Below are 26,882 nucleotides of genomic sequence, written 5' to 3' on the forward strand. Positions count from 1 at the left end.
ATAAAGAAATTGTGGTTTATATACACAATGGAGTACTACGTGGCAATGAGAAAGAATGAAATCTGGCCCTTTGTAGCAACGTGGATGGAACTGGAGAGTGTGATGCTAAGTGAAATAAGCCATACAGAGAAAGACAGATACCATATTGTTTCACTCTTGTGTGGATCCTGAGAAACTTAACAGAAACCCATGGGGGAGGGGAAGGAAAAAAAAAAAAAAGGTTAGAGTGGGAGAGAGCCAAAGCTTAAGAGACTCTTAAAAACTGAGAACAAACTGAGGGTTGATGGGGGGTGGGAGGGAGGGGAGGGTGGGTGATGGGTATTGAGGAGGGCACCTTTTGGGATGAGCACTGGGTGTTGTATGGAAACCAATTTGACAATAAACTTCATATATTGGAAAAAAATAAATAAATAAAAAATAGCTGCTACAAAGTATGACACTAAAGATCGTCCACATATATCAAACACAAGAACCAAGCCAATTTTTATTTAGCCTTCATTTTCCCTGGGTAAATAGTCCAATTCCCTCAATGTCTTTCAAAAGATACACTTTTCTCCTAGCCCTACCCCACCACACCCATTTCTTACTCCCCCCAGTCACTTTTCTCCCTCTTACTTGAACTTAAATAAATATAACACTACAGTAAAAACTATGCAAAAAAAAAAAAAAAATAGTGAAAGAATTGTTTCTAAGCTCTCATAAGTAAGTCTTATTGCTTGTAATCATTCCAGTAAAACGTGGTATGAGTTTTTTTCTGCTCACGACTTCACTGCTGATTCATATTTAGTTTACTACCAATCCTGAAGGTGTATCACATCCTGTAATTCTCCTCTCCAGCTACTTTCCAACATGTACACCCAAGCTTTACATGTCATCTAAGTGCACACATCGTTTTTCCAGTTCCAGTGGTTCCGTGCCTGGGTGTGTACTGAAGAACAACAAAAAGGCGGCACCACACAAAAACGCACACACCGATGTTCACAGCAGCATTATTCAGTATGGCCCAAAGCGCAAACAACCCAAATGTCCGTCAACTGGTAAGTTAAATTTAGTACACCCATACAATCGAATATTATTTGACCACTTAAAAATGTGAAATACAGGGGTGCCTGGGTGGCTCAGTCAGTTGAGCGTCCAGTTTCGGCTCAGGCCACGATCTCACGGTTTGCAAGTTCAAGCCCCACATTAGGCTCTGTGCTGACAGCTCAGAGCCTGGAGCCTGCTTCAGATTGTGTGTGTGTGTGTGTGTGTGTGTGTGTGTGTGTGTGTGTCTGTCTCTCTCTCTCTCTCTGCCCTGCCCCTGCTTGCACTCTCTCTCTCTCTCTCTCAAAAACAAATAATCAGTAAAAAATAAATAAATAAAAACAATAATAAATTTAAAAAATAAATAAAATAGGGGCACCTGGGTGGCTCAGTCAGTTGTGCATCTGACTTTGGCTCAGGTCATGGTATCATAGTTCATGGGTTCGAGCCCCACGTCAGGCTCTGTGCTGACAGCTTGGAGCCTGGAGCCCGCTTCAGATTCTGTGTCTTCCTCTCTCTCTGCCCCTCCCCTGCTTGCCCTCTGTGTCTCTCTCTCTCAAAATAAATACTTATTAAAAACTTCTTTAAAAAAATAAAATAAAAAAAAAATAAAAAAGTAAAATAAAAATATGAAGTATTGATACATGTTACAACACAGTAAACTCTGAGATTATGTATGCTAAGTAAAAAAAGCCAGTCACACCCCCACAAAAAAACACATATTATTCCAAGTATATGAAATGTCCAGAATAGCGAAACCCACAGAAGAGTTACATATGGGACATGGGACCATTTATCATATCAAATTAATGTCCTTATGTATATTGCACATTGTAAAACGAGACAGAAAAACAGATCAGTGGTTGCCTTGGGAGGAAATGGCGGTATTAAGAATGACAGCTAAAGAATACAGGGTGTGTTTCTGAGGTAATGCAAATGTTATAAAATTGACTGTGGTAATGTACACTTTATTTTTTAATTTATTTAAACTAAAAAACAAAAACAAGAAAAGTTCACCCACTTCTCCCACCCCCACCCCCGGCAACCACCAATCTGTTCACTATGAGCTTCATTTTTTAAAATATATGTATTTTTCAGATTCAACATATAAGGGAGATCATAGAGTTATTTGTCTTTCTCTGTCTGACTTATTTCACTTGGCATGATGCCCTTTGAGGTCCATCCATGTCATCCCAAATGGCAAGATTTCATTCTTTTTCATGCCTGAATAATACTGCATTATGTATATGTATGTAACACAACTTCTTTAAGAGAGTAAACTGTGTGATTTTTATCTCAATAAGGCTATTACCAAAAAAAAAAAAAAAAGAAACACCTCAACTTGTTTGCCCTATATCCCATGCCACCTACCACCCCATTTTCTCTGTTACCCTTGACAGAAAAAAATCCCTGGGGAAAACTATCAGAGAGGGAGATGAAAAATATGAGGAAAAAAGGAGAATAAACCCTGAGGTGTTATCCCAGAATTGGAGGTATCAGTGTGAACTCTGCATGCGTATCCCCAACTCCTACTTCCCTGGCCTGTCCACCGAGAAGGCCTCGAACCACAGCACACTGAGTGTTCCATAGTAAGAAAGAATGATAATACGTAATAAATACAATCAAACTTATGCTTTATAAAAAGTTTTGCTCTCTTTGAGACATTCACCTTAGAAGGTATAAATGTTCAAAATCAGTTTTTAATACCTTTCTGGAAACTTCCTTCAGTATGAATAAAAATCTTTTGATAAATCTTAAATGTAACCTATTAACCCACTTAGGGTAGACACAACTGAAAATAGCCAAAAGGCAGCAGAAACCAACTCTGATGAATAATACAAATTAACAATCTACATAATAATAATTTTAGTCACAACACATTTCACAGAAAACATGTTATGAGGCCAAATATTATTCTGGGACTGTTGTTTTCGATTAAGAAGCTCCTTGATTCTAAAAAATACAATATCCATTTCAAATACTCACTTCCAATTCTACTGAGAGATCCCAGAGACATATCTGTCCATCATGGCATCCAGTTACAATCGTGGTCCCGTCGTCTGTTAAAAGTACTGCTGAGATGCAATGTGTTGGTGCTTTGCGACCCCAAAGAACAATGGGTAGGACAAGGCTGTTTCCTGCCATTGTGTTTTCAAACCTAGAAACGTCATAAGAATAATGTCAAATATTATATTATTTCCTTCTAAAACGTATACATTTGTATTATGAAGCCAACTTGAACTTCCTGAGTGCCAAGATTCTCCCAAGCATCATATATACGACACACATAAAGGACAATACATAAAATTCCATTATATATATAAAATATAATTAAAATCTCAATTCTCACAATAAATCATGCAGCAAGTACTATTATCACTTCTCTTTCACAGATACAGACAGTGAGTCACCAAGAGTCACAAGACGAAAAGCGAAATAATGGAGCCCAAATCAAAACCCATGAAGCCTGACTTCAGATGCTGTCATCTTATTCATTCTGCTATGCTACCAATGACAAGTGAGGTCTGTAAATCTTGTCAGGTCTCCAAACCAGTAATAAATAGCGATGTTCAAGAAAAAGGTTGTTTCACTGTGTGCTAAACATTAAAAAAGGTATGTTCAGGGGTGCCCGGGTGGCTCAGTCGGTTAAGAGTCCAACTTCAACCCAAGTCATGGTCTCGTGGTTCGTGAGTTCAAGCCCCGCATCCGGCTCTGTGCAGACAGCTTGGAGCCTGGTGGCTGCTTCGGATTCTGTGTCTCCCTCTGTCTCTCCCCCACCCCCGAAAATAAACATTATATATATATATATATATATATACACGTATACATATATATACATATACACACACACACACACACACACACACAAAGAGTATGTTCAAAGGAAAACTCATTCAACTGTATTTATTATGTCTCAAGATCATGAATGTCTTTTATTGTAACTTCCAACGAGGGAAAAAGGATTTCTCTTTAAACTCATTTCTGCATAATAAAAATTTAGTTCTGGTAAAGGGGTTTAAATTTGAGATGAATACTCAATTAAGTAGTGTACGTGGGAGTATACCTTTGGCAGGACAGCACACATACAGGGAATTATTCCTTCACATGACAAAATCAAGATCTAGTTGGTGAAACAACTAGATTTAAGTGTTATAAACTTGTGTGGCTAAAAACTTAAATACTAGTTCAGAGAAGTTAAAAAGAAATGAAGAATGGACTAATCAAAGAGGGCTCCACAGAAGACAGAAGACTCCACCAGATCTTAGGAGACACTAGTGGGTCACCTACACAACTGACAAACGGTCAATCAGAAATGGCCACTGTAGTGATTTTTTCTGCCCCCAATTTTTAAGTGACAACTGATATGTGTGTAACTATAGACTCTTTAGAATGCTAAGATTGTGCTGTCTATGCTGACAGCTCAGAGCCTGGAGCCTGCTTCGGATTCTGTGTCTCCCTTGCTCTCTGCCCCTCCCCCACTCACACTCTGTCTCTCTACCTCTCTCAAAAATAAACATTAAAAATTAAAAAAAAAAAATACATGACTCTCATCAGTTTGTGCACCCCCCAAAAACTTCATCTTTTGTTACAAGTAAAAGGTATGCATTTAAGAAAAAAATTCCAAGTTCACTTCCTATTAATAAAACCTTATACATATCATTTTCACCATTTCATAGGCTACCATGACATAATTATTTCCATATTTCTTTTTTTAATTTCCGTATTTCTATTTGATATTATAAAATGAAACAAAGCACTGAACCAATTTTAATAAATTTGGTACAGCATGTTCCTGGCTGAAAAACATACCCAACAATGACTTTTTCAAAAAGGGAATCTGGAAGGAATTCATTTCTCCATGGTGACAACATTCAGTATTAAATTATATCACCCAAAGATTTCTCTCAGTTAAATAAGCTCACAGCATCGAATGCAATATGTGAAATCTGAAGAGAATATCATTTCTCTAGACATTTGAGGACTTGTATCCAATGCATACTGCTTTGCTTAAAGAAAATGCAAACACAGAGACTAAGGACTAAGGAACATGTATGCTATGGGGAGATGTGCCTGCTCTGATGCAACAGAACAGGAAAGAACATTCTGGTATTCAGGTGACAAGGCACTCAAGGAAACCTAGAAGAGCAATGCAATTTCAAAGCCCTTAAAACAAGTGAAAATAATCATCCATAACATGATAAAGGTATATATTTTAGAAAACACATCAATCTCTAACTCAGCTTCTCCAGACATTATTAAAATAATTACAAAAATCCCCCACATTCTCACAGAAATCAAGAACTGACAGTCAACCAGAATCTGAGAGGAATTCTCATTAAGGGCAAGGAAGGATTTTCATAAAGAACCGGATCAGTTTCCTACAGTTGCCATGACCACAAACTGAGTAGCTTGAACAACAGAATTTATTGTCTCATCGTTCTTGAAGCTAAAAGTCTGAAATCAGGTATAGGTAGGGTTGACTGTCAAGAGAAGGATCTGTCCGAGGTCCCTCTCCTTGGCTTGCAGAAGGCCACCGTTACGCTGTTACGGCATTCTCCCTGTGTGTATGTCCAAATATCTTTCTAATTAGGACAGCAGTCATATTCGTTTAGGGCCTACCCCAATGACCTCCTTTTAAGTTCATTACCTCCATAAAAACCCTATGTCCAAATGAAGTCAAATTCTGAGGTTTTGGAAGTTAGAATTTCAACATCTGAATTTTAGGGGAACACAACTCAACCCATAACCGGGATATGTTCTTTTAAAAGAATTTTACAATACTAAAATTAATCAATCAAAAAGCAATTCTCTCTCCCTCTCAGGAAATAATGGTAAAGAACTTCACTATGGGCATCTGGGTGGCTCGGTCGGTTAAGGGTTGACTTCAGCTCAGGTCATACCCTCACGGTCCATGGGTTCAAGCCCCATGTCAGGCTCCACACTGTCAGTACAGACCTGCCCTCCCCCACTCATGCTTTCTCTCTCTCTCAAAATAAATAAATAAACCGAAAAAAGAAAAAAGAAAAACTTAACTACTTCTTTTCCAGGGGATATTACATCAGCAAGTTAACTGCTCATTTGAGGAATAATGTAAGAAGTTCTGTCTGACCAAGGTAAAGAGTTACCATCTTATGTCTTACGTTGGGGGTGGCGGAAGGAGGTGGGGTACAGCAGGAACCGGATTCCAAAATTCACTGCTGTATTTTCAAAAAAATTACACTAACCTGTCCCGACCCATAGGTATAAACACCCTGTCAAAGGTCCTTAAATTATGCCCAATGCTATTTCTTGGCTGGTGCACTGAAAGATCTAAACAGAAAGTATCTGTTAAGTGAAATATTTAAAAGGTAAATAATCACAAAGAAGACCTGAAATGAAACATGAACCTGCAATGGATATCACAATCAGTAGCTGCTATTGATTCGTCCTTGCTGCTGGGACTAGGGCGGTTCTGCATAAACAGAGACAACTTCTAAATAAATAATAATTAATCAAAAGGACCTGGTGACCAACTGGAAGGTGGTATTGAAAAAAACAGAATACAGGGGCACGTGGGTGGCTCAGCTGGTTGAGTGTCTGACTCTTGATTTTGGTTCAGGTCATAATCCCAGGGTCATAACATTGTGCCTTGCGTAGGGCTCTGCACCGAGCATGGAGCCTGCTTGAGATTCTCTTTCTCTGCCCCTCCCCCCCACTCTCTTGCTCGCGCTCCCTCACTCGCTCTCTCTCTCCCTAAAATAAAATCAAGAAAAGAACAATACAATATCAGAACATGTCTGGGGCAGTGGGTGCGGGGAGAGGGGTGAGGGTGAGAGGACGAGGAGAAGAGACAAAGTCTTATTTAGGACTCATGTGGAGAAGTGGATTTGTGCTCCTGACTTTCAGAACACTCTTAATGTTAAAACCTCCTAAGCACAAGGGTATTAAATCGGAGTTGGGGGCAGACTGTGGAGAAGTGGGTTTGGGGGAATGTTCAAAAGCTGGAGGCAGAGAAGACTGTCAGGGACATCTCAACACTGGCTCTGTGATCTCACCCTAGACGTGGAGACATCCTCACTGATGCTGCATTAATTCAAAAAATTGGAGAGCTCAGGCTTCACAGAATTTCTCGAACTCTAGACTGGACTTTTTGTTACATAGGATAAATTAACTTCCACGTGTTTAAGGCCACATTTTTCAAGTTTTGTTACACATAAATGTACAATTTTCCTCACTGCACACTCAGATACACTACACCCCCAGAGTTTGTAAGGATAACATCCATGGCATACATGATTTGGTAAGAAGAATGACAAACAATTGCATAAAGGAAAAATCTTAAGGCCCCTAAAAGTGCGGGGGGAGGAGGGTTTGTTGGGGGCGAGAAGGGGACAGGGAGACAAATACATCCATCATCCTGTGGCCAGGCCCCTTCATACACTAGTAGAAGATAATTAAAATTCATCATCAGTTGACCAACACATGAAAGATGAACTTGGATGGTTTAGATAGGTCACTGTAAAATGTATATATGTTTCGATTTCATATAAGTCCAATATGTAAAAGCTAATCCTGCTTAATTTCTAAGAGAATTCAAGAAATCTCCACACCAAAAGAACACATAAATATTTCCTTTCAGCACTGAAATTTGCTAGTTCTTACTTTCAAGATTCCTTTGGATATTCCTTTGGGTCCTCTTAACTTCCACACAAATTTAAAAATCAGCTTGTAAATGTCTGCAGAAAAGCCTGGTGAGATTATGACTAGAGCTGCATCAAATTCATGTATCAATTTGGGGAGCACTGACTCCTCTAGTTGCAACGAAATACTACTAATGCAAAGCTGTATTCTAAAAGCAATCTTACTTCTTAAAGGGATATATTGTCAAAAGTAGCACATGTGGCTTTTTAATGAGATTCCATCACTCTTATTTTTCAATATAAATTAGATCCAATTAATTTGGACCTTGTTGCTCCACCAAGGTTAACCAGACAAAATTAATTCTTAACAAAAGAGAAAATCAAATAGAAATCAAATAATTTGTGTGTCTCTCTCCTAAAAGGTTCTGAATTCTTCCTATCACTTTTCTGAGAGAATAACACTTTTCTTCTAGAAAACAAAAAGTTTCATAAAGATCAAACTGATGGTTACCAGAGGGGAGGAGGGGAGGGAGGTGAGTTAAACAGGTGACAGGGATTAAGGAGTGCACTTGTGATGAGCACCAGGCGTTATATGTAAGTGTTGAATCACCATATTATACACTTGAAAATAATATTACACACTATGCTAACCAGAATTTAAACAAAAATTTAAAAAATTAATAAATTACATGGAAGAACAAAAAAAGGTCTATTTTCTCCTTAAAAATACTAATATATCGGGCGCCTGGGTGGCGCAGTCGGTTAAGCGTCCGACTTCAGCCAGGTCACGATCTCGCGGTCCGTGAGTTCGAGCCCCGCGTCAGGCTCTGGGCTGATGGCTCGGAGCCTGGAGCCTGTTTCCGATTCTGTGTCTCCCTCTCTCTCTGCCCCTCCCCCGTTCATGCTATGTCTCTCTCTGTCCCAAAAATAAATAAAAAGCGTTGAAAAAAAAAATTTAAAAAAAAAATACTAATATATCTACTCACCTACGAGAAGACAAAAACACTGTAAGGTATGTGTAATATATATATATATAAAATATATTTGATATATATATATCTGATATATATAATATATATATCATTTATATATATTATATATAAATTTGATATATATATTATATATATATGATATATATATTATATATATCAAAAATTAAATGCCATACATGCTAAGCTGGACATGTACCTAATAATTTATGAATACACTTTTAATTTAATTTTGAAAAACAACAAATATTCTTACTTTTTTAGGGTATAGTAACATACTCTCCACTGGAACAAATTATTCTTGAATCATAGGTAATTTTTCCTGAGAGCTTACAATTTCCATTAGCATACACAACAAACACATTCTATTTATGACAACTTGAGAGACTACAAGATCTTAACTTGAATTTTTTTTAATGTTTATTCATTTTGAGAGAGAGAGAGAAAAGGGAGAAGGGGGGAGGCAAAGAGAGTAGAGAAAGAGAATCCCTAGCAGGCTCCCTGCCTTCCACGCAGAGCCTGACACAGGACTCGATCCCACAAACTGTGACATCATGACCTGAGCCGAAATGAAGAGTCAGATGCTTAACCAACTGAGCCACCCAGGGGCAACTCCCCTAACTTGAATTTCTGAATCAAAGAAAAGACATATTCAATTCCTTAAAACCTAGAAATCTGGCTATGGTGTAATAATTAAGCAACAAGAATTTCTTGAACATCTACTGATCTAGCAGATGCTTTCAATAATTAAGTCACTGGTATTTATTTAATAACCTGGGCCATTTTAGAGACTAATTCATTTACCTTAAACTAAGACAGTCTTTGCCTTCCATGGTACTTGTCACTTACAACCAAACCGATAGATGTCTTGTGAATTACCTAAATTTTCACATAATCCTCAATCATTACACCATAGACCTCTGGGCTTGCAACATTTTTTTTTTTTTTTCTCTCATGCTTTTTGGTGTAATAAAGTCTTCTAGATCTACTTGACCCTATACTGTGTGAGTATATAACTTAAATGAAAGAAAAGAAGAAGAAAGAAAGCGAACCAAGGAACAGGATGAGGAATCTTCAGTTCATTATATGAGCAAACTGTGTGAACATTCTTAATACAAATAAATATATACAATAGCCAACTTGACAATAAATTATATTTAAAAAAAGAAATATATATAAGAAAAAATGATAATCTCGTTCCATCAAAAATATAAATGCTTCAAAACATTTTTTCTACTATCTTAAAAATCTAATAAAAGTGAAACTTTAGAAAAGCCACTAAAAGCACTAATGAAATAATGTGAAATAAAGGATAACAAGGCTTATATCACAGACAAGTATTTCTAAGAAGGATTAACTGAGAGTACCACTTGGTAACAAGTGGTAACCTAGTTCTAAACAACTGATTAAAACAAAAAATGGGCAAATCAGCCACGACCTAGCCATGTAATTAGGTAGGACACAGGAATCTAAGTTTGAATTTCTTTAAAATGAGTAACAGACTGGGAATGCAAGCTGGTGCAGCTACTCTGGAAAACATTATGGAGGTTCCTCAAAAAAACTAAAAATAGAATTACCCTAAAACCCAACAATTGCACTACTAGGCATTTATCCAGGGGATACAGGTATGCTGTTTCGAAGGGACACATGCACCCCCGTGTTTATAGCAGCACTATCAACAATAGCCAAAGTATGGAAAGAGCCCAAATGTCCATCAATGGATAAAGAAGATGTGGTATATATCTACAATGGAGTATTACTCGGCAATCAAAAAGAATGAAATCTTGCCATTTGCGACTACGTGGATGGAACTGGAAGGTATTATGCTAAGTGAAATTAGTCAGAGAAAGACAAATATCATATGACTTCACTCATATGAGGACTTTAAGAGACAAAACAGATAAACATAAGGGAAGGGAAACAAAAATAATATAAAAACAGGGAGGGGGACAAAACAGAAGAGACTCATAAATATGGAGAACAAACTGAGGGTTGCTGGAGGGCTTGTGGGAGGGAGGATGGGCTAAATGGGTAAGGGGAATTAAGGATTCTACTCCTGAAATCATTGTTGCACTATACGCTAACTAACTTGGATGTAAATTTAAAAAATTAAAATTAAAAATAAAATATATATGTATATGTAAATAAAATAAAATAAAATAAAATAAAATAAAATAAAATGAGTAACGGATAAGCCAAGACACTCTAAATTGGCACCACACATGACTTAAGAGCAATAAAAGGCAATATAAATCAAGAGTATGCAGTTTTTCAACCATCATCACTCAACCACTCTACTGATTAGCTAATAATCCAGTCTTTGTTTGCAACATTATCATCTATTGTCTGAAGGGAATTAAATACATTCCAAAAAAGCTTTATATTAAATGGGAATGAAACAAGTCCTAGAACAGGATTGAGATTTTAAAATTCATATTTTCATGGAAAAGGCCCAAAACAAAAGTGACTGAACAAATTATTAATCTGACATAGTATTAACTTTAATAGAAATTCTGAATAAAATTATCCAACTCTCCAAAATATTGTGTACAACATATTCATATTTTGTCACTAATATATCAAGGGAAAATGCTGGCTTTCAAATCACAAACAGGTATGTTCTAAGACTAGATACTTCTAGAAAAAGAAGAATATTAGGAACATTCCATTTTCATTCATGTTTATGTCAAAATCAGTGTTAAAATTACATTTAGAGATTGTACATCAAATAAACATTTTACAGTGATAACGTTTTACAGCCAAATATCAGAAGTTCCAGAGTCTACACCTCATTCTACCACTAAACATGTAGTCTTTGGTCATATCATTTCTGAGGTTTAGTTTTCTCCCCAACAGTTATTTATAAAATTAATTTTGCATCACTTTGAAGTCAAAAACCTCAAATCGTAAAGAGCAAGGATCTTAGAGGTAAAAATTAAGTCATCTCTTTTGGTTACTTTAATTTCATGTATTTGTCTATTTCACTGAATTTCCCCTATTTCTTAGTTCTGTATAGAAATACAATTGTACTTCAGTCAACAAGAAGAACAAAAATAATCATAATGGAAAGAACTCTGAACTCACAATTAGAAGAACTGTATTCAAATCCTGTCTCTTTTATGGAATCTTGAAAAAGTTACCCCTCTGGGTCTCAGCTTCCCCATCTGTAAAAGATGGACAATAATACCGTCTTTTAGGAAAGCCATCCTAATGATTAAGAGGAAAAAATGCACATAACGCAACTAGTGAAATGCCTGGCACATGGCAGATGCTCAGTAAATACTAATTTTTAAAAAACACAGATTTTCCTACTTCTTCACATTCTTTTTTTTTTTTTTTAATATTTTTATTTTATTTTTAAGAGAATGCAAGTGGGAAGGGGCAGAGAGAGAAGGACAGAGGATCTGAAGCAGGCTCTGTGCTGACAGCAGTAAGCCTGATGTGGGGCTCAAACTCACAAATTGTGAGGTCATGACCTAAGCTGAAGTCGTAAGCTCAACCCAGGTGCCCCGACTTTTTCACATTCTGCCTCCACATCTACTGGTTTCTTCCAGCAATGCCATTTCATATTTAATAAAGTTGGATTTTTAATAAGGTTATGATCTTTCAATGACTTCCTGCTATAACGTAAAAGTACCACTGTATAGGTTTGTCAGACACAATTCTATTATCCGCAAATATGACAATTTGGTTCTGCATGACTTCATTGGCAGTAATACTACAACCTCCTATGTGATACTAAAACAGCTTTTAAATTAAATTCTGTCTCATAATAATAATAATTAGTATATATTTCAGAGAAGCATTTCCCAAGTTTTAATTTTGTGCCTGTATCACAGCATTACAACAGTTGATAATATAGACACAATTCAACTATCCAGTAGAGCATGTACATGAGCAAGCAATTACCATAGAGCGTGATACAGGAGAAATCTCGAGACCCATGCAGACACAAAAGATGGATATCCTAACCTACACTTTAATGGGTCCAGGAAGGATTTCTGGAGAAATAATGGTGAGAATGAACCCAGGAAGAGGCTGGGGGAATTGCATGTTTTAAAACCCATAGATAGAAAGCTCAATTCTTTCTTGGCAGTGAAAATAGGAGAGGTGGCATTCAGAACACAAAGGCCAAACGATGACACAAGAAACAACAGGTCAATATGCACCAAATGATAAAGGAGCTGAAAGCCATCTGAAGGAGTGTAGAGTTTTACCTGACAGCAACAGGAAACAGGTCAAGAGTCTGACTTCCGAATTTGCTTTTCAGAAAGATCACTCTAGCCGCAATACAATGAATAGGGATAACACTGTGGGTTTGAAGACAGTGGGGCCGCTGCAGTACTGCTGGTAAGAAATGATGGTACTGACATTTATCACAATCTCTCATTACTTATTTCCGGGCTTTTTTGTTTAACCAACAAACGTCTTCTACTCTCCGCTACTACTCTTTGTGCTCGTGTTCCCTAAGATCAGAACCGCGTGTGTGTATTCACCACATAATGCTTAGCATGGTTTCTGCCACATAGGCTGTCTCCGATGAATATATGATGAAGGACAGTAATAGTGAGAATGGCAATAACAAGAGGAATATGAGAGCTATTTTGAAGACACAACAGATAGGACTTGGTGCTCACACCAAGTTGATAGCGATGAGCATGAACTATGAAATAGGCTTCACAGAAAGGTAATACAAGGACAAGAGAAAAGAAAAAGCATTTTGAAATATTAAAAGCCTTCTACGTAAAGGATAAGCACTATTATTACACTACAGATGCCCAGTGAAGTCATTAACAAATTCAGATTCTAATATATGGGACAAATGAGTCTACACTTAACCAAAATAGATTTTGAGAAGGGAGAAGATACTACCAGGTTTCACATTAGTCTTGGGCAGGATCAGACTAATGAGACTTAGTGGTCCCGTTAAGTAGACAGAGAAGCGACATGCTAAAACTCTGTGACATAGTATAAAGTTTGGATTAACGCAGTGAAAAAACTACAGAGAGGGAAAACAAATATGATGCTATGACAATCAGGCTGGGTGCGCCCAAAGAAGAAGCTTAGCTAAAATTATGAGTTTTGAAAGAAAAAGAAAATACAAGACGATACAGAAGAACAATAAATCATGGGGTTTGATGCAATATGTAAGGCTAGAGGCAAGAAAAAGACCTATTTTCTAGGCAGAGTGATGAGGAAAGAGGGAGGAAGCGAGCATGACAGGAGGGAGGAAGGGAAGTGATAACATAAATGAGGCAGAAGGGGAACAGACGCCTAATCTGGTCTCAAGAAATTGTTAAGTCAGAAAATATTTTCATAAAGTGGCACCAGAGAATTCAACAGAAAGTGTTCCACAGGAACAACAAAAGTGCAAGCACCCTTTGCCTGTATCAGTAAACCAAATCTTTGCAAAAGTTGAGGAAAATGGGTCTACTTCCTGCTGCTTTGTTTTTTTACATTTGAGCAGTTATAAGAGAAAGACTTTTATAGTTGACCAAAAATAAATAAATAAGTAAACTGGCTTCCTGATTTAGAAATGGAGAGAATATAGTTCATCTGCCATCTAACAGTTTTTATTTTGGTGGATATTCAGATACATTGGCCACTTTCTCAAAATCACATGGCAAACTGAGCTCACAGGCATATACAGACCTCCTGATTCCTAATGAAATACTCTTCACTATTCTATACTGTCTTCACTTGCCACAAACTTCCATATACCAGAAAACGTCATTCTTCACTCAACTTGGTTAATCAATGTGTTTTACTAAATCACGTTAATCAAAAGTAAGTAGAACTGTAATATTTATGGACAAAATGATACGATGTCGGGGCTCAGCGGCATATAGAGGGAGGAAGGAAATGCCCTAGCCAAAAGGACATGCTTTACCCAAGCTCTTACCCCCTTCCCCTGGGACAGCCCATATCCAATGACTGATCGATTCAGGGATATAAAAACCAGGCCCCCTCGTATCCATTCAGAATAGCCCTAAAGGGTCATTCCATCTTCAGAATTCCCCTCACCCCCCCCACCCCCCCCACCCGGGGTCAACTGAGATTCCACTAAGACTCATCATAACTCAACTTCTCCCTTTGGCAGAACCAACTTCCTGTCCTTCCTTTCCCTGGATGTTGATACCGAGAGCACTCCCTAATAAACCTGAGGGCGAATCTCCATCTCAGGGTTTGCTCACCAGGGAACCCAGCCTATAAAAATGAGTGTTGAAGTTCTTTTTAGTACAAGAGGGTTCATGACATTACTTGATTTGTGTTTAAAATTGTCTCTAATTTTTAAAAATTGTTTCTAATGTCTATTTATTCTTGAGACAGGGAGAGAGAGACAGAGGTCAAGCAGGGAAGGGGCAGAGAGAGAAGGAGATATGGAATCCAAAACAGGCTCCAGGCTCTGAGCTGTCAGCACAGAGCCCGAAGCAGCGATCAAACTCACAAACTGGGAGATCATGGCCTGAGCCAAATGAAGTCAGACGCTTACCCAACTAAGCCACCCAGGTGCCCCAAATTTTCTCTCATTTTTAAAGGGTACATAGAAAAAAATTTAATGTCTACCAATCAAGAGATTAAATTATGACAGAGCCTTACAATGGAACACTGCAGTGTGAGATATGAAATAATCTCCAAAATATATAGTGGGAGATAAAGATACAGTGTAGTGTTTAAAACACACTCCCATTCTGGGCTTTAAAAGGAAGATATATGTATGTGTATCTATATACATGTATACATGCATACATATGCATACAACATTTAGAATAATTCTGTAATGATACCAAACCAAAAACAAACAAAAAACACAATGACAACTATCTATGAAGAAGGAAATTAAGAAGTAAGAGGCTACATTGAGTGGGAATCCTAATTCTCAAGATAAATTCATTGGTCTTAAAGTTTTCCTTTGGCTACTTCACTGTATTCCAAAATATAGCTTAATAAATAACGAAACAAAATGGCCCTGACTCACCAGTTTCTTTTGTTTTAATGATATACGTGTGCATACATGGAGTTTCCAAAAAATGTTTAACAAGAATCTATCTGTAGTGAACAATCTTTCAAATCCTAGTTCTTCTCTGCTGTGAGCGCTCTGTCCCCAAACCCATGAATCACTACTTCTGCAAACGTATTTTCAGTACATGTTCTATATACGGGCACATAATACTTATGGCTTTATGTGTAATTTGTTTAGAAAGTTGTAATCTGGGGCGCCTGGGTGGCTCAGTCGGTTAAGCATCCGACTTCGGCTCAGGTCATGATCTCACGGTCCGTGAGTTCGAGCCCCGCGTCGGGCTCTGTGCTGACAGCTCAGAGCCTGGAGCCTGCTTCAGATTCTGTGTCTCCTTCTCTCTCTGACCCTCCCCCATTTATGCTCTGTCTCTCTCTGTCTCAAAAATAAATAAACATTAAAAAAAATATTAAAAAAAAAAGAAAGTTGTAATCTGTGTTCCTCAAGGGTAAGCCTGCCACCTTTGCTATTTAATCATCACCAAGCAAACTTCATTCTACTGGGATCTGCAGTGGCTCACCAACACTAAGAAGAGCTCCTGACTTCTACTACTGGTCAATATGTACTTATTGAATGAATAAACAGAATAACGATACCTAGCATTTACTAAGCTCTGTTTGCCAAGCAAGAGAAGACCCTTTTTTTGCTAAATCGAACTCCTTCTGGACTCTTTCAAGAATCTTACTCCCTTAGTCATCCTCTACCTGTCTACCATTTTAATGTCCACTAAATTAGCCTCTGTCCTTCTAACATGTTCACATGTCATCTTTATCCAACACACCTTCCCTTGTTACTGACGCCTGGTTGTAAATCTAGTTCTCTCTCTGTCATTCTAATTACAATCAACATTTTGAAACCTGTGGTCTTTGACTCCCTGTTTCCCTTTCCTCACTACAAAAGGTCTCAGGTATTCAAGTTTCTATCCACAAACAGGATCTAAGGACTCAAGAGCTCCTTCTACATGAAGAGATCAACGATTTCTCTGACGCTCCAGGGCAGAACTCTCCAGTACTAACAGAGATGCCTTGGACAGACGTGAGGAAAGAGAGGCTGCTTTGACAATAATGTACTGTTGACACCTATTCTTTCCATTCTTTCTAAATCCAACCAATTCTATTCAGTTCCTACAGTCTTATAAAGCTGCTGGTTTGACATGGCCGATCACTTGCTAATCCTCAACCGTCTCTCTTCGGTGTCTGGTTCAGTTCTCCCACAATTATCCTCTATCTTGTCAGCTTTCTTCTGCCTAGATATATGAAGGCATAGAAAGCCCTAGGAAGAATTCAAAGGACAAGGGAAGATCTCATATCTCTGTTTTTTATTGGATTTGGACTATTTAATTTTTCTTTTAATAAAAACCTTCGGGTGAAATTTACTTTTCCCCTTATGACCCAACTTTTTATTATGAAAATTTTCAAAGGTACAAAAGGTTCAAAAAAGAGTATAAAACTCACTTAACGAATAATATTGTACCATATTTCCCTTGTCAACATTTGTGTATGTACCTACATACATATTCTTTTTTGCTAAACCTTTTGAAAATAACCTACACACACTATGACAATTCACCACTAAATAATTTAAAATATACAGCTTAAAAATAAAGACCATTGTCCTTCATAAACACAATCCCATTATCACAATCACCATTATCAACACCATAATAATTCTCTAATGGCATCTATAATCCAGCCTATATTCAAATTACTTCAGCTGTCTAAAAAATGTTTTCTTTAACTTCTTTTAAACCAGTAAATATTCAAGTTGTATGCATTGCATTTGGTTGTTATGTCTCTTTAGTCTTTAGTTCTAAAACAGTCCCAACTTTGTTTTTTTCATATTAATTTTAAAAAAACAAGACAAAATGAATTGCTCATAAAATGTTACACATTTTAGATTTGTGTGATTTTTTTTCTCATGTCATTTAGCTTGTTTCTCTATCTCCTATTTTTCCATAAACTGGAATTTGAACCCAAAGACATCACTAGGCTCAAGTAAAATATTTTTGGCAAGAATACTTCATAGGTGACGTTGTATACACTTCATGGTACATCACCACAAGAGGCATGTAACATCACACTGTCCTACACCATTTGATTAAGGTACTGACTACTAGATATCCCCACTGTAACTATGTTTTCCTCCTTTAAAACCATCAATAACCTATGGAATGATGTTGTGATAAGACCATGCTGTTCTGCGATATCACATATAACACTGATATCCCATGTGATTTCTAAAGCTATAAAACAGGAAAACGGGAAAAATCGAGTATGAGATCAATGTTAATTTCTCTACATTGCTTTTTAAACTCTCGGGAGCACCTGGGTGGCTCAGTCAGTTAAGTGTCTGACTTCGGCTCAGGTCATGATCTCGCAGTTTGTGAGTTCGAGCCCGATGTCGGGCTCTGTGCTCACAGCTCAGAGCCTGGAGCCTGCTTTGGATTCTGTGTCTCCCTCTCTCTCTGTCCCTCCCCCCCTCAAAAATAAACAAACATTACAAATAAATTTTAACTCTGAAATGCAAAAGCAAGGTGTATTACTATCCCAGGAACACGGGCATTTTCAGAGGAGAGCCAATATCATCTCAGTCTGTGTACTTCCTGTGTGCCAGGCAGGCCCCTGAGATTTACAGAACAACGAACTCAAATTCTCTCTCGAGAATGGGCACACATGAACAGCCTACACTACCCACCTTCTGACGGGGAACACGAGAAACAAGGACCGTAAGTAGCTCAACCTAACTTGCCACAGCTGCAAGGGAAGAAAAAAGGAAAGTCTGTAAAGGTTTATTCAGATTCTCATAGAATATTCCTACTTCATTTGTCAGAAGAGTGTGTTCAAGTCAAATTCACAATATGATGTCATGAAGGAAGTGATTATTAAGACTATGAGTTTTCTTTGTGCTGTGCTTGTGATACCAATTGATTGAAGACTTGGGAAAAACTGAATCAGATCATACTCTTGACTATAAAGCAATAAGACAGCTAGGCCATAAAATGTACTAAGAAATAACTGAGCTGCTTACTCAGAACAAAAGGTTTCTGGAATTCGAGAGTTGTGAGGGACACAACCTTCTGAACACTCAGCTTGTCACTAAACTGACAATATTATACTTTATTATTTGAGTGGCAAGAAACCTACTCCCAATGAACTTGATACTTAAGGACTGCTGTTTTAAAGGAGTTCCAATATTCTGTTTCAAAAGGACATGTGCAACGAGCAGATGGCAATGGAAGACAACACAGTCTTCTTTCTCATTGCAAAACAGCCCTGAGCACATGAGAATCAGGTTTTGAAGAACTCTAGAGCTATCTGGTCAAAAATACATCACAATTTTCTAAATGATTCATAGATGTTGAGGCATGAGTCATTTTCTAAATTTCTACAGCTGCCATCAGGATGTCTGAATTCAACTTCTGCTCTACCACCAACCCGCCTCGGTTTCAAGAGCTACGATTAAGCTAAAAGCAAACTATGCCCATCGAGCCCCTAAATTTTAGACAACGGGGACCCCATTTGGTAGAACCAAATCTCTCCTCTAATCTCACCTGCCTCTCCGGTTATTCCTACTTTTTTCCCCTCATGTTGCCATCAAAACTAAATTGAGCACTGAAGTTTTTCACTGTTCACAAATTAAACGACCCAGAAGTAGAAACAAACATGCTGCCCCAAACTGGAAGTTGAATTGCCACATTATTCTGGGGACTAGTGAAGTATGCTGAATAAATACGATGATTTGACAGTCATTCTGGCAAGGGACGGTCCCAGCTCCTGCATTTACTAACTACAAACCTTAAGGAAATATGTAATCTCTCTCCAAGTCAGAATGCCCTCATTTGTAACATTACCCTTTTCCTTAGAGACCACAGAAAAGTGTTCTACCTGTCACAACTGCTCTTGACAAGGTCACGAATGGCCTCTCCATTACGAAATCCAATGTCAAGTCTGAATCTTCATCTTTCTTGACCTACTAGCTGCATTTGGCATAGTTCATACTTCCTCACCCTTAAAACACTTCTCTTTGCCTCCAGGTCTTCATTCCTTCCTGACACCTCTCGAGCTTTAGTCTCTCCATTTTCCCTCATGTTTGACCTTTAAATGTTGGCATTCCAAGAGCTTAGTCCTCGCACTTTTCTGGCAACCCTCCTTCCCTTCCTTCCTCCCTCCTTAAATGATCTCACCAAGCCTCATGGCCTAAATACCAACTACCCATTGGCAATTCCTAATTTACAGCTTGAGGCTGTCTTCTGACTCCACACTCACATATCCAACTTCCTACTCAACATCTCCCTCTGGATAGCCAATTAGCTTCTCAAACTTGACCTGTTCAAAAGTGAGTCCCTGGTCTTCTTGCCCAAACCTGCGCCTCCCACAATCCTCACCATCTCCGTTGACAGCAACTCCATTTTTACAGCTCCACGGGCCAAAATCCTGGAATCATCTTTGAGTCTCCCCTCACATACATTCCACACCCCACACCATCAGAAAAAAAACACTACCGGTAATATCTTCAAAGTATTCTATCCAGAGCCGTAAGACTCCTCTACACCTTCACTACCACCACCCTACTCCAAATCACTGGCATCTCCCATCATGAATAACACAATAGCCTCTCAACTGGTCTCCCTGTTTTCCTGTTGCAATCTCAACAGAGCATGCAGAATGACGCTATATTTTTTTTAATCACATCGCATCACGAATCTGCTTGGAATTCTTCCCATGACTTCCTGTCTCGCTCAGAGTAAAAGCCAAATTATACAACTGCCTATCCTACATGAATGAGGCTGCTGTTGTCTCCCATGCTTTCTCTTCATCCGCTCTTGACTCTTTCTTGGTTTTCTTCAACTCATCAGGCAGGGTCTTATCTCAGAACAGTGTCCCCCAGGCAGGTCTTCAGGGCACACTCCCTGACCCCCTTCAGGTCTCTTCTCAGCGAGTCCTTTCCCAACTAACATAAATGACAAAATTTACCATCCTAACAGTATTTTATCCTGTCTCTCCAGAGCACTTACAATCCTTTAACATACCAAACGTTTTGCTTATTTCTCTTCTGGCTCTCCCACTATAATGTAAACTTGAAAGTGATGATTGATGTTTGTTTTGTTCTACACTGTATTTCCAGTGCCCAGAATTTCTGCCACATAGCATGCACCCAAATACTTGTTGAATAAACAAACAAAGAAGTGAATAAAGTATATATGCTTTGGCTTAAAAAAGAGTTGTATCCATCAGCAAATGAAAATACACCTTGATTTTACATGCTCTGGATTTCACTGAAGAGTTGCTAATCAATTAATTTTCTATAATAATTGCAACAATTAATACAAGTCCCCCTAGTCAAATCCCTGCTAACATACTGTTTTTCCTCAGCTGCAGGCTGTTCCTCTTCTATCTGTGACACATACACAACCAGACATGTCGTAGGACCCATGCAGCTAATTAGCTGACATGGCTTAATCACTACTACACTCACGAAGGCCTGTTAATGAGTCAGAAAACTGTTTCTTAAACTAAGTAAAGTGATCTTTTATTAGTGTGAACTTTTCACTCCCCCTAATGGTGGTTTTTATTGTTTGTTTATATTTGAAATGTTTAGAAAAAAGAAGAGCCCTCAAGGAAGACAGCCAAATAAATAACTTGAATGTGAGAACAGAAGGTAACTGGCACACTCTATCAGTCTGTTATCACTGACATATATTAACTACCAACATTCAGAAAGAAATATGTATGTGCAAAACGCTAGTAAAATACCTTCAGTGAGCTTGAAAGGTCATAAATTACAATTGCTAAGCTGAATGGGAGACAGTGGTTAAAAAGTCATGTATTTCCAGTAATTTTCTATTCTAAAAGAGCCTGCAGAATAACCATTGGCACCTGAGCAATTTTCTCTGCCCTAAACTGACCAGTGCCCTAACTTTTTATTATTCCATCATTTTCTGACTTCCATTAACCCAAGCAACTATCAGCCAAAACAAAACAAAACAAAACAAAACAACACCTACATGTTCATTAAACATCACCAACACATTTTGGAAAAGATGCCTAATTTTATTTGAAGTGTTTGATATTTCATGAATACAGTATATATGTTAATAGAAAAGAAATAAAAACTACACTTGGCCAAGGACTTTCTGAATGTAGTCATGATGTAGGACTTCTTCCAACAAAAAATTTTGTGGTCTTCTCAGCAAAGTAGCTTTAAGTAATCATATACAGATCAAGGCAAATGAACCACAAGCACAGGGTTCAAATTCGAAGTTGACATCATAATCATATTATCTGTAAGTAGGGACATAAGGTATCCTCACTGATAACAGGATTTCACTGGGCCGTAGGAAAACTCTCAGTTGTTTCTGCCTGTGATCAATGGCATGCACATAGCTAAGACCATGAACTCTTTATAAAGTGCAACAATGAAGGGGACAAAATGGGAACGAATCTACAAACTTCACTAACCCCATACTTTTTTTTTTTTAACGTTGTTTTTTGTTTTTTCTTTTTAAGACAGAGAGAGACAGAGCATGAGCAGGGGAGGGGCAGAGAGAGGGAGACACAGAATCTGAAGCAGGCTCCAGGCTCTGAGCTGTCAGCACAGAGACCAACATGGGGCTCGAACCCACAGACTGTGAGATCATGACCTGAGCCAAAGTCGGATACTTAACCAACTGAGCCACCCAGGCGCCCTAGAGTTATCCCTACACATCTAAACAGCTAAAATAAAAATATAGTGATAATACCAAATGCTAGCACGGCTGCAAAGAAACTCAATCCCTCATACACGGCTGGTGAAAATGTTAAATGGTGTAGCCACCCTGGAAAACAGTTTGGCAGTTTCTTCACAGACTAAACTTACACTTATCATACCACCCAGCTATCACATTCCAAGGCATTTATCCCAGAAAACATGAAACTTTACATCCAAACACACACACAAAAAAAGCTGTACAAAAATGTTCATAGCAGCTGTATTTGTAATAGCCCAAAACTGGGAACAGCCCCAACGTCCCAGGGAATGGTTAAACAAATTGAGGTACATATATACCATGGAATACTACTCAAATTATGCAACAATTTGGATGAATCTCAAAAATTACCTCATGCAACAATTTGGACGAATCTCAATCTCAAAAAGCTTTCTGTTGTGTAATTCCATTTATATGGCACTCCTGTACCGATAAAATGATAGAGATGGAAAATTGATTAGTGACCAGAGGTTAGGGATTGAAGGGAGATGGATTTGACCAAAAAGCTATAGCAGGAAGGAGATCTTCATGATGATGGAATAGTTCTCTACCTTGATCACAGTGCCAGTTACAGGTATGTACACAGGTGATCAAATGGCATAGAACCATGCTCAGGCATTGCACCAATGTCAATTTCTGGGTTTTGCTATTGTACTGTAGTTGGATAAAATGTAACCACTGAGGGGAACAGCCTGAAGTTACATAAAATGTAACCATTGGGGGAAATCAGACCTCTCTGCACTATTTTTGCAACTGCCTGTGATCTACAATTATTTCAAAACAAGACTAAGAGAAAATGGGACGAATTATTCATGTAGAGAAAGAAAAATAATACAAAGCATTGTGTGAAAACCATATGATATTACAGCAAGAGCAAACAAATCAAAGGAACAGAATAGAGTGTTCAGAGTATGTAAGAGAACTCGTTCTACAATAAGGGTAGCATCCCTTGTGTAAGGGGAAAAGAGAGAATGCTTCTAGGAAAACTGGCACACTACATGGAAAATAAACTGGATCTCTTCCTTGTGACATAAAAAAAAAAAAAAGACTGATACACTAAAGACCTATACATTTTAAAGAAAACTATAAAGTTAGTAGAACATAAGAGTAACTTTATGACATAAAATTTAGGGAAACACTTCTCAAAACCCCCAAAGCACAAACCAGAAGGCAATTTTTTTCCAATCTGATTACATCAAAATTGAAGATTTCTGTTCAATGAAACCCATCAGGAAAAATGTTACAGACAAATGATAGAATAGAAACAAGAACACTCAAAATATTTTAAAGACCAGTATCTAGGAAATACAAGGAATTTCTGCAGATTAACAAGGAATGAAACCTCAAAGTAAAAATGAGAAAGAGATGAACAATTTTACAAAAGGGAAAACGAAAAGATAAAATACACATGAAGAAATGCTCAAACTCCTTAGTAACAGTGAAATGTAACTTAAAATGAGATTTTACTCTGTATCAATTAGTGCCAGGAAAAACTAGGACACTGGATAACACTAAGCATCCAGGGAGATCCAAGGACACAGAAACGCTCAAGAACTTTCTGCAGGAGTACAGACCGTTGCAGTTTGTTCTGGAACACAATCCAGCAGTCCTTTGATAAAACATAGGAATGCAGAATGCACTATGATCCAGCAATCACAATCCTGGATATAGATCTCAAAGAAAGCATCATAAGGGCGCTTGGGTGGCTCAGTCAGTTGAGCATCTGACTCTTGATTTTGACTCAGGTCATGAACCTAGGGTCGTGAGATTGAGCCCGCATCAGGTTCCATGCTAAGCATGGAGCCTACTTAAGATTCTCTCTCTCTGCTCCTCTTCCCTGTTCTCAATCTCTCTCGCTAAAAAATAAAAATAAAATAATAAATAATACGAAAGCATCATAGAGGCCTCAGATGTATGTTTATTATACAGCATTGTCTGTAGAAGAGGGAAAATAAAGGTAAAATGGGTATCCACAAATGGGAGAGCAGATTGATAACCTGTAGTAGATACACACTCTCTGAAACACTCTGCAACAGTCAGATGCAAGGGACAGTGACACGAACAGCTCTTTAAAATGTGGTAAGAAGGAGGGGCGCCTGGGTGGCTCAGTCCGTTGAGCAGCCGACTTTGGCTCAGGTCATGATCTCACAGCTCACGAGATCGAGCCCCGCGTCAGGCTCTGTGCTGACCACTCAGAGCCTGGAGCCTGCTTCGGATTCTGTGCCTTCCTCTCTCTTCCCCAACCCACTCGCATTCTGTCTCTGTCTCTCTCAAAAAAAATAAACATTAAAAAAAAATTTTTTTAATGTGGTAAGGAGAAAAAGTTTCAATTTACGATATTATACAGCATATATGATATATAATATTTAATATATAACATGATATCCCTAAAAATTAAAAATGTGGGCACCCAAAATAATATATACTTAATAACACCTACAAACAGAAGGATACGTATCACGCATGCTAAAATGGCTTCCTATGGGTTGATGAACAAGGTAATGGGGTGGGAACTGGAAATAAAAGACAATGATTGGGGAAAAAAACAAACCAGGAGACACACCTTGAACAGCCAATGATGATCAGTGAATTGAGAATGATTCATTCAATCCTCTGCACCTGAGGTCCAAAACAAACTTTAAGGGCTCATACCTAACAGAGCACCCTACTAAGGCTCAATGCTCTCATGACAAAGGCATTAAAACTAGCTCACTACTTTCAAGTTTTCAATGTTAAGCCCGTTACATGGATAAACCACTCCACTTACATTGCTTCAAAACAGAACTTATATCCAAGATAGAAATAAAAGGAAATTGTAAGATACAAGGCTCGCTACTCAAAATTTAAGTTCCTTCGATGATACTCAAATAAAGCAAAGCCCAGTCCTTTAGATTTACTTAATCACCAAGATCTTTTAATATTTAGCTACGTATAGGTGGCAATAAGAAAAAATAACGTGTATAGTCTAGTTTTGTTAGGTAGAGCTCTGGACTGTTTTTAAAATACATTTAATCAAATGAATGTCTCCGTAATAATCTCTTGTTGAAATTAATGAGGGATTTACCATCTATGTACGTTCTGTTTTCCCAATTTGAAATAATTAAGACCTGTTATTTTCACTGAAATCAAGGAAGTTTTTGATTCTTTGTAAATTAAGGTATTTCAATACATTATTTTTACCTTTAAACCGTCTTCCACCTCCACTGCCACAAGTAGCTTATAAAGCAAGAAAATTTGTATGTTACACCAAAATTTCAAAAAGTCAATCAATTTCTCTTAGACAACATGTGATTCTTGCCATCTTATCCATAAAGTCCTAAGCAATATCATCTGAAAGAGTCATACCCTGCCTTTTTTTGGCTTACGGCAAATGTTACTATGAAAGCAAGCTGTAGCTCTCAATGAATCCTAAAATCAGCAGCATCCCAAAATTGCCAACGCGGTCAAGACGCAACCGTACCTGCCATAATTTCAAACTATAAGAACAAGCAAATTCTGCCTAGACCCTCAGAAACTGCCAAAGCAAGTGAGTCAAAACATAAAAGTAAAGTTTTGAATCAAAGGCAGCGTTGACTCCAAACATACAGAACGCTGGGACCCAAAAGTAAGTGGGAGTAGCAGGTATCCTTAGACCAAGTCCGATGGCAAAGGGATGAGGGCGAGCAGGTGGCACCTCAAAAATGAAACTGTAACAGACGTCAGTACCTTAGGCAAGAACAAACTAGAGAGGAGTACCGATAGGTCAGGAGAGACCGTGCTTACCCCCAAAGCAAGCACATTACCCAAAAGCACCGTCAGTAGCCACCCACCCATCATCACAAACCACCTCACTCCGTTTACATTGCCAGTGCGGGCAGGGAGGTCCCATGTCATGACCAAAGCCAGTGTCACCAAAAGCAAATGTCATACACCAGGCCAAGGAGCCCCAAAGACCCCAGGCAAAACCCCCGCTTCAGGCAAACGCGCCTAGCTATGGGCCTGAACCTGCAAGCTCGGCAAAGAACAGAACTTCCATCAGCAGCGCTCGAACAGCTGGCGCCGCCCACGTTCAGAACGGGCTGTGACCCTTGACCCCCGGCCGCTGACCTCCACGTTGCGGGCACATCCCACGCCGGGGGAACGTTCCCCCTAGGGTGGCTGGAAAGCCCCTTTACCTGTCACAGCTTCATCTCATGCCGCGATGTTGTCTGTCCCACCGCCCGCGGGTGCCCCAGCAAAGGCGGACAAGGCGAGAACGGTCTGTGGGGAGGATGTGGGGTGCTCAAATCAGCCTAGGCAAACCTTTGGGGACCGCAACCCGAGCCCAGCCGGCGTGTCCCCACCGAGGCTGCAAGGCGCCGTTGCCGCCGCCGCCGCCACCGCCGCCGCTGCAGTAAATCAGCTGACACCCAACTGCCGTGACTTTCGCTGCAACTGTCGCAAAAATGAGGGGGAGGGAAATGATCCTCATTTCCATACTTGCCTGGCCTAGGCTGGAGCCGGAGAAG

At 38.6% G+C, this 26,882-nt stretch overlaps 1 protein-coding gene across 4 annotated transcripts in view; it reads right to left on the bottom strand.

The window, feature by feature from the left end:
- Window positions 1-26,681, bottom strand: part of WDR7 (WD repeat domain 7) — a 357,356-nt gene extending 330,675 nt beyond the window's left edge. For 3 of the 4 annotated variants that reach the window (XM_058691985.1, XM_058691986.1, XM_058691983.1), the window contains exons 1-3: window positions 26,550-26,678; window positions 11,717-11,796; window positions 3,010-3,181 (exon numbers count right to left, since the gene is read on the bottom strand). In XM_058691985.1, the coding sequence (XP_058547968.1) occupies window positions 3,010-3,168 (159 nt within the window). In that variant the 5' untranslated portion in view covers window positions 3,169-3,181; window positions 11,717-11,796; window positions 26,550-26,678. Of the gene's footprint in view, window positions 1-3,009; window positions 3,182-11,716; window positions 11,797-26,549 lie in introns of all 4 variants that reach the window. The other variant, XM_058691984.1, reaches the window with a different exon arrangement.
- Window positions 26,682-26,882: the final 201 nt, after the last annotated feature.

The sequence above is a fragment of the Neofelis nebulosa genome, chromosome 11 (genome assembly GCF_028018385.1).
Source record: "Neofelis nebulosa isolate mNeoNeb1 chromosome 11, mNeoNeb1.pri, whole genome shotgun sequence".
In the NCBI taxonomy this organism is placed as follows: domain Eukaryota; kingdom Metazoa; phylum Chordata; class Mammalia; order Carnivora; family Felidae; genus Neofelis; species Neofelis nebulosa.